Source organism: Acinonyx jubatus, chromosome E2, assembly GCF_027475565.1.
Source record: "Acinonyx jubatus isolate Ajub_Pintada_27869175 chromosome E2, VMU_Ajub_asm_v1.0, whole genome shotgun sequence".
Classification (NCBI taxonomy): domain Eukaryota; kingdom Metazoa; phylum Chordata; class Mammalia; order Carnivora; family Felidae; genus Acinonyx; species Acinonyx jubatus.
Genome location: NC_069396.1, coordinates 28,455,629 through 28,468,097, shown reverse-complemented (window position 1 = coordinate 28,468,097; position 12,469 = coordinate 28,455,629). Strand labels below are relative to the sequence as shown.

At 46.8% G+C, this 12,469-nt stretch overlaps 1 protein-coding gene and 1 long non-coding RNA gene across 3 annotated transcripts in view; both read right to left on the bottom strand.

Moving 5' to 3' along the window:
* CES5A (carboxylesterase 5A) overlaps window positions 1-5,259 on the bottom strand; it is a 29,298-nt gene extending 24,039 nt beyond the window's left edge. Inside the window, exons 1-4 of the mRNA XM_015070352.3 lie at window positions 5,016-5,259; window positions 3,678-3,882; window positions 1,491-1,629; window positions 7-140 (exon numbers count right to left, since the gene is read on the bottom strand). Of these exons, the coding sequence (XP_014925838.2) occupies window positions 7-140; window positions 1,491-1,629; window positions 3,678-3,882; window positions 5,016-5,118 (581 nt within the window). The 5' untranslated portion in view covers window positions 5,119-5,259. The remainder of the gene's footprint in view (window positions 1-6; window positions 141-1,490; window positions 1,630-3,677; window positions 3,883-5,015) is intronic.
* A 663-nt stretch (window positions 5,260-5,922) lies between these two features.
* LOC106973295 (uncharacterized) overlaps window positions 5,923-12,469 on the bottom strand; it is a 256,290-nt gene continuing 249,743 nt past the window's right edge. For both annotated transcript variants that reach the window (XR_008293422.1, XR_003415746.2), the window contains one exon: window positions 5,923-9,046. This is a non-coding gene — a long non-coding RNA (uncharacterized LOC106973295). The remainder of the gene's footprint in view (window positions 9,047-12,469) is intronic.

Here is a 12,469-nt window from a genome sequence, read left to right as displayed (position 1 = left end):
ACTTACTTGAAAAAACCAAATATTCCTAGCCGGTACTGGGTAGTCACGATCAGCACATCCTCGTAGGCAGCCAAGGCGGACCCATCGAAGGAGGAGGCTGAGCCAATCTTGAAGGCACCCCCGGGGAACCACACCATGACCTGTAGAAGGGAGAGGAACTCTCCAGTTGGCCTGCCACGCATTCACACCCCCTCCCTATACATTTGGGACCTTCCTTCTTTAGGGAAATATAGGTGTCTCACTTTCCTTTCTAAAAGCATGAGAGATTATGTCTTTTGAAGAAGGCCAAGGGGTGAGCATGGAGGCCTGAGTTTGATTCCCAGCTCTGCCACTGACAAACTGTGTGATGCTGGGCAGATTACTTAACCTCTCTGAGGCTCATTTTTCTCATCTATAAGATGTGAAGAATGAAAGTATCTCATTTTATGGGCTATCATGAGATTTCAACAAGATTCTGCATTTAAGTTCTTAGAACAGTTTCAAGTGCTCAGAAAGTATTAACCAAATATCACTGAACTTGTGACCCACACGAAGACAGAAATCATCATAAGCCCTGTGGAGAGCAAAATCCACTTAAACTGTTTTAACTTTACTCTTTCCACTACCTACAGAGAGAAGCGAAGAGAGGAGAGAAAAAAAAAAGGGAAGAGAAGTGTGAAAACTTTACTATATCAATTAGAAAAATTGGGACTGGGCAACATAAAACATTCACATGGTACTATCATGATTCATATACTTACAAATGTATCTTTTTCATTCTCTTTTTTAAGGTCATATTAGGGACTACAAGTCTTGGGCCAGCCATGGGGGATAAGGGAGAACCAGACAAAGCACTGGCTTTGACACGGGAATTTCTACTCGTTGTGTGTACAAGGCATTTATGCCATCCCTGTGCCTCATCTTCTTAATCTGTACTATGGGTCCAGTAATCTTTACCCATGATTACTGTGGGGGTTAAATGAGATAATGTACTGTGCCTGGCACACAGTCAACTGCTCAGTATATGTTGTTGTTATGATCCAATAGAGTGAGTCTCTCATTGCAGTGGCATGGGGGAGAGATGATGGCTTTCCTACTCACTAATACAGAGATATTTTACATCCTAAATGAAATACTTAGTATTATTACCTGTCCTCGTTGCAAACAGAAAAATTGGAAGGTGTATATCCTCTTTAAAGGATTTCCCAAACAGAGTCCTTGTAAGCAGTCTTTCTAAATGTTTACAGACCATTAAATACTCAACAGAGGGGAAAAACAAAACAAAATAAAAATTGAAGGTCAAGTTGCTGCCAATAAAGAAGCAATCAGAAAGGAAGATAGAGGGAATCTGTCATTAAATGACTTTTTAAGAAAATTATTGATGTGCAAGTGATTACATTTCTCTTTTACCCAACAGGGGGTAGGTTGGATTCTAGACACCCAGCCACTCCTCCTGGGTCCCTGGCTGAGAACCTGCTAGCTGGAGCCCTCCGCATGGCAGGCAGCCTTACAGGGAGGTTGGAGCCATTGTCCGCATGGGCTGGCGCATAGATGTTAAGGTACAGGCAGTCTTCGGACGCTTCCAATTTGGGGTAATGCACTTTGAGAACGTGTTGATAGGAGACCAGCCACTCTAAGTCCTGGAAGCATCTTGGAGGAAAAAAAGGAAAACTCCTCAGAGTTGCTGTCACACTTGCCTGGGAGGGGCCAGGTCCCGTGACGGCAGGGAGGCCTGGTGTCCTATGTCTGAGCAGAAGAGGCATATGGGAGCTATTGGTACAGAGTCTAATCGTCTCCCTGGCCCCCGCCATAGTGGCACAGACAAAGAAACAAACTATGATTCTCTTTGATCTGGTTTGGGGGTAGGAAAGTATGTTGTGCAGAATAATTGTGCCATTAACCTCCAGTACCCACCCATGCCTACACCCACTACCATAACCCCAGACACACACATAGAGATTCAAGATGACTCAACAATTCCCCAAACTAGAGGGCAAGACCCTGGGTTGCAAATCAAAGGTATTGCTGTAGTAGCTCCCTTTTCTGCACCCAGAGGAACAAAAGGACATCTCTAGGCTTTTCTACCAGGGACCAATAGAGGTATATGTACAAGGAGATTCCTGCATTCAAACCTTTGCTCAAGCTGGTCCCCATGCCCAGACTGTTCTCTCCTCATGTTTGTTTGCTCGTGTTCTTTCCTTTCTTTCAGATTCAGTGCAAGTGCCACCTCCTTCAAGAAGCCTTCTGAGATTTCTCCAGTTAGACCACAGCTCTTCTTTAGAGACCGCTGTACATGTTGTGTTCTTTCCTAGAAGTTCTCCTGGGCTTGTACATGGGTGTTACCAGCTTTCCCACTCAAACGGGAGCAGCTTAAAGCTTAGGACTCTGTTTTGGTCACCTCAGTACTTCATAGCCCCTAGCACTGAGCCTGCTTGCTATGCAATAAGATTGAAGGAGTCTACATATGTGATTTCTACTATACTTCAGTGCTCCATGAATGTTAATTGTTTTTTTAATAAAACAGTGTACAGATTAGGCGGTGGGAAACCATCGCTGCAAATTTACCCCCAGACAAGTGCTTATGCCTTTTTGCCCTTTCGTATGTTGTTTATCAGAAATCAAGCCCTCGCAGCTTTCAACACAGCCATCCCTGACCTCCCCACAAGGTGAGGCTAGGTGGTTCCTTCTCAGCACCCTTTTCTGATCCCCTAAGGTTGCCCTTGACACTCTATATTTTAATTATTGCTGTTATTTCCACCCCTGCCACCCCCACCAGCCCCCAGGTTCCTTCAGGGAAGCTGTGACCAGCCCACTGTGGTATCTGCCAGAGCTTAATGGAGAGGAAGTTACTGAGCTGGCTCTTAATGGATATTAGTTGAATGAATAACTGAATGAATGAACAGATGAGTTTCAGCTTAGTGTCCTCAGTCCCTGGGCCACATGGGGTCTCCTTTGTGGCTTAGGGCACTTCCTAAAACCAGGGTACTCCTTCTGCCTGGGACTGCCAAGGCAAGGAACCAGCGTGGCCCAATGTGAGGACTTCACAAAATCTGAGTGTCAGAAGATTCTTGAGGATTTTCAAGTCTCCCATCTCAACCTATGCTCAAGTTCTCAGGATTCGCCCACCTCACTCAGCTTGAAAATTTGCAGTGACTGGGAGCTCCCGGCCCAGAACACACTCACGTACTCCATAGGTGTCTATGGATTTCCCTGCGCTGGGCACAGAGTGCTAGAGCTGAAATCTCTTGCAGGGTGGTTCTTCACCCTAAAGCCCTCAGCCTGGGTGAGAGGTGACATGGAATCACGCGGACAAAGACTCGGTAAGTCCGTCGTCGTGGTTCCCAAACCTGATTGGTCCACAAATCCCTAGAGAGCTTTCAGTGACTCTAGTTTTTTGGGCCCAGCTCTGGAGATTCCAATTTAGGAAGTTCAAGAAGGGAGCCCAAGCAATCTGCATGCTCTGAACACCACCACCACTGATTCTGCTGGTCAGCCAGCTGGGGAGCCATGAGATTACCGAAGGTCTTGTCTACTCCCGTACCCACCCTCCTCCTCGTCCTCCTCGTCCTCCTCTGTCCCCTCCTCCTCCTCCTTGTTCCCCACCTTTCCCAGGGGGGCTGCATGACCTTTATTCCCCCTCAGTGCTCTGTCCCCACTCCCAGTTCACATTCCACCCATGGGACCGAGCCTCCTCTTACAATTTAGGGTAGGATGTGGCATTTCGGAAGTCATTCCAGGGCAGAGCAGGCTTTGGTTGCTTAAATTGCAGGGGCCCTAGAGGAGGTGCAGCATAGGGGATCCCGAGGAACATGTTCACAGGCACGGTGCTTCCCAGTACAGTGGTTTGCTTCCCCCGGACCCATCCCAGCCTGGTGCTCCTCACTGGTGCATCAGCAGCTGGCCCTGAGGGGACACACAGGGAGGAATCAGATGCTGGCCGGGTAGAGAACCAGAATAAGTTCAACTAGGAGCTCCCCTCAGTGGGGGCACTCTTTGTTGGCCCAGACGCGGTGCAACAGGAAGTATCTAGACTCCCCGGCAATGAACCCAGGTCCACTGCTTCCTTCAAGATTGCCACCTGCATAAGAACACCGACTTAGTTTCTACTAGGAGTATAGCACCGACCCACAAAAGTTTCCGGTCACCTTAGGGCACAAGTAGCCTCTCCCTTCTGCAGCACAGATTTCTCTTACTCTGGAACTGATACATGCCAAGGCTGCAGATCCTAGGATCCCACAAAGTCATCTAACCCAGAGTCCCCACATGCGGGTCATTTTCATACTCACCATCACATTTGCTGGCATGTCTGTGCATCCCCTGTCTGACTACTAGCTTTTTAATTTTTCTTAAAATTAAATTTTAACAAACTTAAAAAATCTTACCTAGAGGATTCCTAAGCATTAACGTCTACGGAACTGTGCTTCTGATGAGTTAAGTATACGCTTTTGAATACACATAATACACATGAAAATAAGTAGATGTCAATGAAAATAAGAAGTTCTCATACAGATGCCACCTGACATCAGCTCATCCACCTCCAGGATATGAGGAGGACATTTTGGAAAACCGAGAGTGCAAGCTTCTTGGTTTCCACATAGAATATAGAGCATTGAGAAGTTCACTGCCCAGCTACTTGCTTGGCAGGACTCAGGTGTCTTGGTGCTACCTGCTCTAACGTCACTGTGACAGTGAAAGTCCTATCCGGGCAGCCAGTACCACAAAGCATGGGCTCTATCCTTTGCCCCTCCCCAGTACCCAGGACAGAGGGCTCTGCAAGCCTGGACAAGGTATGAGCACCCAAGGATAGGACCTGGATCTTCTGTGCAATACCCACACCCACAAAGGACACTCTGTTGGGGGGCTTTCAGTGACACCAGGACATTGGTCAGGTGCCCTGAGGTTACTACATGGCTTTCCATGCACCATGAGACCTCTGAGAAATAAGTTTGTTTGCACTAGTAGAAAAAAACATCCAAGATAAGGAAATCCCCCTACCCTATCTTCTGAGGGCCCTCCTCTCCCACTGGGTGTCTCACCCTTAATGACAGCTGCAAGGACCCAAAGAGCCCAGATCAGGGTCTGGCCTGGGTGCACCCACATCCCACTCATCCGGCTGGACCGCCTGAACTCCTTGCACATCCGCGGCCTCCGCTGGCCTCAGAGAGCTTCAGTCAAAGAAAGAAAGGGCTCAACAAATGTTGAGCAGGCAGACACAGGATGCAGGGTTGGTGGAGAAAGGCATCAGACCAAGATCTGCAGAGGAATTGGCCAAGCAAGACTTTCCTGTTCCGATTTATATAAAGAGAAGCTGATGATTAACTAGTGAGCTGGTGAAGGATAATGTGGTAGGTTCTGGGCTCATGGGATGACACAAATAGAAAAGACATTTGGGATCAGGTAAGTCAAAGACCTCAGCTCTGATGCCTGCAAAGGTCAGGAAAGCAGCAAACAAGCAGTGAATGAAGCTGGCCAAGAGAGATCAATTGGAAGCAGTGGGGACTGTGGAAAACTGGATAGCACATGCCCTGTCTTAAAGGGGCAATGGCTTCTCAACGCCAGTAAACATTTGGCTTATGACAATGTAGGTACACCAAACCAGAAGTCTATGATCTCTCTCAATTTTTATATGCAGCCTCACTTTTTAAAAGTCCTGATATGAACACAATGCAGTATTTCTACTGGCTGCAATTCTGATCTAGACCCAGCACCCCTGTGTAAATATGAGGAGACAAGCCCAAAGAGGTGAAGTTACCATACGTGGTTCTGCTGGAGCATGTCCTTAGCATTCTGGGTTCTCGCTGCGCTGCTGGTGGGTCATAGAAGATCCGGCTCAGGACCCAGGAGCATCACCATCCTGCTCCCAACAGGGTCCACGCTGCCCTCAGGGTAAAGAGCCTGGGATGGGGTTTTCCAAATGCTTGGGGCTGGATGGGTAGAATCAGAATTATCTGGGGTACTTGTTGATATTGTGTCCTTCTGCTCCACTCCCCCTGGAGATATGGGGGCAGGACAGTATCCATAGTGGGTTTGGGAAGCATCAACCTAATGCACAGGTTTCCCAGAGTGGTCACCTCCTGAGAAACGCAGGATTGTCACAAGCACATATTAGGAGCCTGCTGGCTACAGAACTCTGCATAATAGGCAAGGAAAGGCTTCCTCGAGCTCAGAGCAAGGGGCTGCCTGATGCATTTGGCTAAAGGCAGGTGCTCTGTAAACCTCTGCAGAATAGAAGCCTTCCAGCAAATAATATCTTTCACCTCAATTCCAGCTCCATTTCTGATACGCCTATGACAGCACCAGGAATTACAGAAACAGGACTTGAGCGCAGTCCTTTCTGAAGGTTTGATTCTTAATTCAGCAAAAATCACTTATGGTTCAAATAAATCTTGAAAATCCCTCAAATTGCCCCTGAAATCCAGTGAACAGGCCCTACATATGCTGTTGAGGAGTAAGGAAGAAAGAGACTGCCTATACCAGACGTCTGGATATTCAAACTGCCCACCTTTGAAGTGATCACAAATCCTGGGAGATGAATGGGGGATGGGGTGGGAATTTCTAAAATGTTTCTGATGTGCCTGCAGAGTTTACTGGTTTAGGCTCAAGATTAAGCATACCAAAATCCTATGTACAGACATGCTGGTTGCTGCTAGGTTCAGGTACTTACAGTGTTTTAGGCATCAAAGCCCTTAGCTTGGGTCCGGGCCATAGAGTAGGTCATCAGTGGTATTTGCTAGACTGGAATCTAACCCTAGCTTATTAAGACACACACACACACACACACACACACACACACACACACACACACACATGCTGATGCCTTTCTTCTCTAGCTTCTTACCCTTTAAAGCTCAATTCAACACCCACCTCTTTCAAGAACCTTTCTTAGATTCTCCTGAACTCCTTAGAACTTTGCTTTTCTGGTCCCTCTTGCTTCCTAATTACCTGCGAATAGGATTGCCTTCCTCCTAGACAAAAGGTCTTTTCCATGTATGTATCCATCACAGCTTCTTCCGTGGGTCCTGGAGTTTCCCTCAACTTAGCCATTGGCCTTGTAACTTCATAGTTGGTACCATTCCCACTACTAACTTGACTATCGATTCACTCAGAAGTTTTCTTTAAATTGACTTAAAAAATGATTTATTATCAAGAAATTTGTATATAGCTAATGCAATGGAAATAGTGTTTTGAAAGGAGTAAATCAGTATATTTTGCATTTCTATACTGAAAAATCATCCCCCCACCTCTGGTAACCATTATAGTAAAGCTGTAGGGTATCGTGTAGAGGACCCCAAAAAGACAGAGTGGAGACTCTGCCCCTCCTGCACCATGGATCTTGGGAAAGAGAACGGAACAATGGTAGGGAAAACAGGGAGCGATACCAGGTGCCCTGAGCCCCTCTTAGACTTAAGTCCAAAAGTGGGAGATGTGCTAGACAGGGAAGTTGAGGGCAGACTTGTTTCTCCAGGAGAAGACTGCCACAGAGGTGCCCCAAATCCTTAAGCCAGACTGTGGCAGCCAAAACCGAGTAGAAGAGGATGGGCAAAGAGAGACCTCAGGTGATGCTCCTGCTTATCCTGGATCAGTTAGTCCTTGGAAGGGCCCCAAACATGGCCTTGAAGGGAACTCAGAGGTACTTGGAATATGGTTGGGAGCTGGATAGGAAGGAGATCAGGGGACCCACAGAGGTGCTTCCTGGGCTTGAGGACAAAGTGAACCACAGCCTGACTTAGGTGGAGCACAGTGCTGAGTGCTGGTCAGAGCTGAGGTGGGGCACTGAGTCATTGAGGATCCATGGGCTTTGACCAAGACAACAGGATAGACCACAAGCTCGCCATGTTAGAATTATCTTCCCAGGAATTTGGTGCACAGGGAAGTTGCTGTGGACAGCCCAATAATTCTAGGACTATTGCAAGTAGGGCCAGGCTCCCTCCACGCTTCTATTTGTGTGGTCACATAAGCTTCCCCCAATTCATGCGTCCAGATGCCATCTTGGAGAGGAGCGGGGAGGATGGGAAGCAAATCTGAGGTCATGCATTTATTTGAAAAAGCTTATGTTACTTAAAGAGATTGTTTAAATTATTGAATAGGACTGAATTTACCAGAGAGAGTTCAATGTAAATATGTACCATTAACCACGAGGGATGAGGTGTTCTCTCTTTGTTAGAAAGAAAAACTAGTAAGTGTTATAGACATATTTAAGAAACAGGTTGCGGGGTGCCTGGGCGGCTCAGTTGATTGAGTTAGTTGAGGGTCCGACTCTTGACTTAGGCTCAGATCATGATCTCATGGTTAGTGAGATCAAGCCCCGCATCGGGCTCCGTCAGTGTGGAGCCTGCTTGGGATTCTCTCTCCCTCTCTCTGTTCCCTCCCCGGCTCACGTTCTGTCTCTCAAAATAAATACATAAACTGAAAAAAAGATTAAAAAAAGAAACACACTGTGGGCAAACTGATGCTATCTTTTCTACAAACCCAGCGCTGAAAGAGAACTGTGGAGGGCAAGACTTCCTAACTACGTATCTTATATTTGCTCTTCTGTCAAGGTGCCACCTCTGATTATCTCAGGCGCCCGCTAATGGACAGGGCCTGCACTCTGGGAAACTAATACAGCCTGTAATAATGATACTAGTTTTCATTTACGGAATGCTTTCTAGGCTATCAGAACCTGGGCTAAACGTTTTGCAACCCTTACCTTATTTAATGCCATTATTCCCACTTTGCAGATGAGAAAACTGAGGCTCTGCAAGGTAGAAGGAATTGCGAAATATCACAAGGCTGACAAGCCAGCACAGCTGGGACTTGATCCCAGACTTCCTGCTTCCAAACTGCAGGCTTAGCCATTTAGAGAAGAGAAAGGAGGAGGAATGAAGGTCCGGGAGCATGACTGACTCCCGCAGTTCTTGGGCTGTTAAAAATCATTTAATCTTCTAGGAAGCTGAGTAACCCCCTGACGTCACCTCCTTGGACCTTGATGTTCCCATCAGTAGTACAGACCAGTGGCCTGGATGGCCCCTGAGACACAGACCTTTGATGGGCTCTCTCTGTCCTCCCAGACTGCTCTGCTGAAACCCTGTGGGAGAAACCGGAATGAGAGAGGACCTCAGTGTGAGGCTCAGCTTTGGCTTAAAACATATGCTAATCGACCCTGCTACCAATGGCCTCGGGTGCAGACTGGACTGCAGGTGGACAAAACAAAGGGAGGGTGCTCTGGGATGGACTCGGGTCACAGGGGGCAATCCCCCTGTCACCCAACATGGGCCCAGAGCTGGGTACCCTGGGGCTTCCTTCCCACAGCCTTTCTTCAATCCCACTTCACATTGCTGCTCAATGCAAATGCTTCAACAGGATGTTCAAATCCTTTCCCATCTGGCTTCATCCTGCCATTCCAGATGGATGCCTCACTGCACCCCATTGCTGCACCCCCATAACTGTGCTTCCATCACCTCACCCCCATCCCTATAGCCTCATCACTTTACCCCATCCCTGCACCCCCATCACCTCACCCCATCCCTACAACCTCATCATCATACTACCATCATTTATTCCCATCACTGTGGGTCCCATCACTGCACCCCATTGGCAACCATCCTTTGTTAATTACATTTTCCTCTCCTGGAATGTTTTGCCTTGACTTCTTCACCTGGCAAAATCCTATTTGTCTTTCAAGCTCCCACAGCAACACCGTCTCCTCCACGCAGAGCCCCTTATTCTCAAGTGCTACAACCGTTTCTCCTTTCCTCCTGTGTGCTTTGTCAATGTTTCTATTATATGATTTACAATGCTCCGTCCTCGTTCTGTGGCTGTTTAGCCACAAATGATGATGAGGCTGAGGATGATGATGCCGATATCACTTGTCTCCTGGTCACATAACCTCAGGCCACTCTGCTTTAAGTCACAGCTGCAGTGGACAGTTCTGTGCAGGCTCAGTCTCACCTTGCACTGACTGCACACCACTTGAAGCACGGGTGGGCCATGTGACTTTCTATTTTCTGCCCCAGGGCCTTCTCCCTTGTCACAAATATCCCCTCTGACTTTGTCTAAGTGAGATTGAAACTAGAATAACCCAGGAGTAACACTCTCAAGGAAGGGAGAACGAGGCCTGGGAGATACACACTCCAGCCTCTGAAGGCATTCTGTGTGCTGCTCAGGAGGCAGAGGGTTCCAGAAAAATTGAGTTCTCATTGCTCACAGCAGCAGTCTCAGTAATACATCCTTTCTTGTCTTTTCTCTCTCTTCTCCCAGCCCCAAGCTCTGCTCTCAAGGAACAAAACTAAGTCAGTGGGCACCAGAAGGAGACCTAGGAAGTAGATTATCAGTGGGAATATGTGAGTGGATCCCTCACCATTCAGACAGCATCATGTCATAAAGACTCTCAGGGATGGGTTGGGATGCGGTCCAGCTGGAGGGGGCCATTGATGTATGCCTTAACCCTAGCATCTCTAAGGTATAGAGGTGATTCTAATTACAAGGGTTGTGGTGTTGGCTGGATTTCATTAACTGCCTTGGAAACCCTGAAGAAAAAAAAAAAAAGACAGGCTCCAGTCAATCTGCTATCAATACAGAGTGAAAATTGTTAGGCTTCCTGGCAGCTTTTAAAGATAACCTTATCTCCTTGAACCACAGGCCATGCTGTGAGGCCCAAGATTTCAACATAAGAGTGAGAGAGCTACAAAGAAGGTTCAATGCATAGCTGTGGAAGATCTCTTATACTAAAGCCAGGGCCCAGGTAAGATGATTAGGACCCCAAGACCTGGGGTGGAGACATGTGGATGGATGTGTTTGAGAACCATGAACATCCAGGTTCTCCTAAACTCTCCAAACGAGTAGAAACCAACCTCTCCTTCTTAGTAGAGGAGGACAGACTTGATTTGTGATGTGTGTCTCACATGAAAATGCTTTTCTACTTCAAGATCACCCGATTTCATGCATTGCCCCTGGCCAGTCATGAAAGCCAGGTTTCAGTAGAGCTTGAACAAGGGAATGTAGCCCCTTCTCTGGGAGGAAATGGCTTTCTCACTGAATTAATTGCGTAACATGGCCAATATGTCCTGGTAAAAACTGAGAAAAACATGTGTGGGAGTGAATCCTGAGGGTGGTGGACCTGAAGGGTGGAGCAGAAGATAAGACTGGATAGGAGAGAATTTAACACAAGAGCACATTCTCAGGACTCAGGATTTATTGTCCTGAAAGAATGTCTCGAGCTGGTCTAATATGCTGCAGGAATGGCTTCTTGAAGCTTGAACACGATGACAGCCTACAAAAAAATGAGATGGAAATGCTAGAATTGCCATGGCCAAGTATTGATAAAGTGATCAGAAGGTTCGGGATATGGGTCTATTAGAATAAATTTATTTCCTAGAATGAGGGAACTCACCACCTGGTGATATTTACTAGGAGTGCCCAGGGACTCTCTTCACTAGGGTAGTGAGGAATGTACCAGTGTAGAGGGCACCTATATCTTTGAGAAGCCCAATGGTGACAGTTCTTGGTAAGTAAAGGTTGACAGTAGGCAATGCTACCATGAAAATAGGCTTCGTTCCGATTCAGTCAATGTGAGTGAATCTGGAATAGCAGAAGCCAGGTAGTGCTACTTAACCACCAGAGATAACATGGAAATAGCTACCTCAATGGACAGCAAAGGCAGTGGCAACCAGGGTGCCTTGTCCCACTGAGATCTATGACAGTGATTAATAGACCATGGTATTCCTAGAAATAAGTAGGCAGCCAACTTGAATGTTGCTTCAGTTGTAAAACCAGAAAAAGCCAAGAGCTGGTGAGCAGAAGTTGCATGCCAGCCATAACAGTGAAAGATCACAATGCCTTACCAGATGTTTCCAGATCTAAACCACTTCTCTGGGTGGCTCAGCTAAGCATCTAACTAGCTCAGGTCATGATCTCAGGGTTCATGGGTTTGAGCCCTGTGTCAGGCTCTTTGCTGACAGCTCAGAGCCTGGAGCCTGCTTCGGATTCTGTGTCTCCTTCTCTTTCTGCCCCTCCTCTGCTTGCGCATGCTCTCTCGCTCCCTCTCTCTCTCTCTCAAAAATAAATAAACGTTGGGGCGCCTGGGTGGCTCATTTGGTTAAGCATCCGACTTCCACTCAGGTCATGATCTCACAGTTCGTTGAGTTCGAGCCCCGCATTGGGCTCTGTGCTGACAGCTCGGAGCCTGGAGCCTGCTTCAGATTCTGTGTCTCCCTCTATCTCTCTGCCCCTCCCTTGCTCACATTCTGTCTCTTTCCCTCTCTCAAAAATAAATAAACATTTAAAAAAATTTTTTAAAAATAAACGTTGAGAAAAAAATGTAAATAAATAAACCACCTCTCAAACTTACTGAATCCATTGATTAAAGGATTCTGGGTCTTCTTAAAGAAGAACTGTGTAATGCCACTACAAATGTGTATATATATATATATATATATATATATATATATATATTAATTCCCTCAATCCTTCTCTAAAGGAATTTGTAGCCAGGACCCACCTCATCATGGGA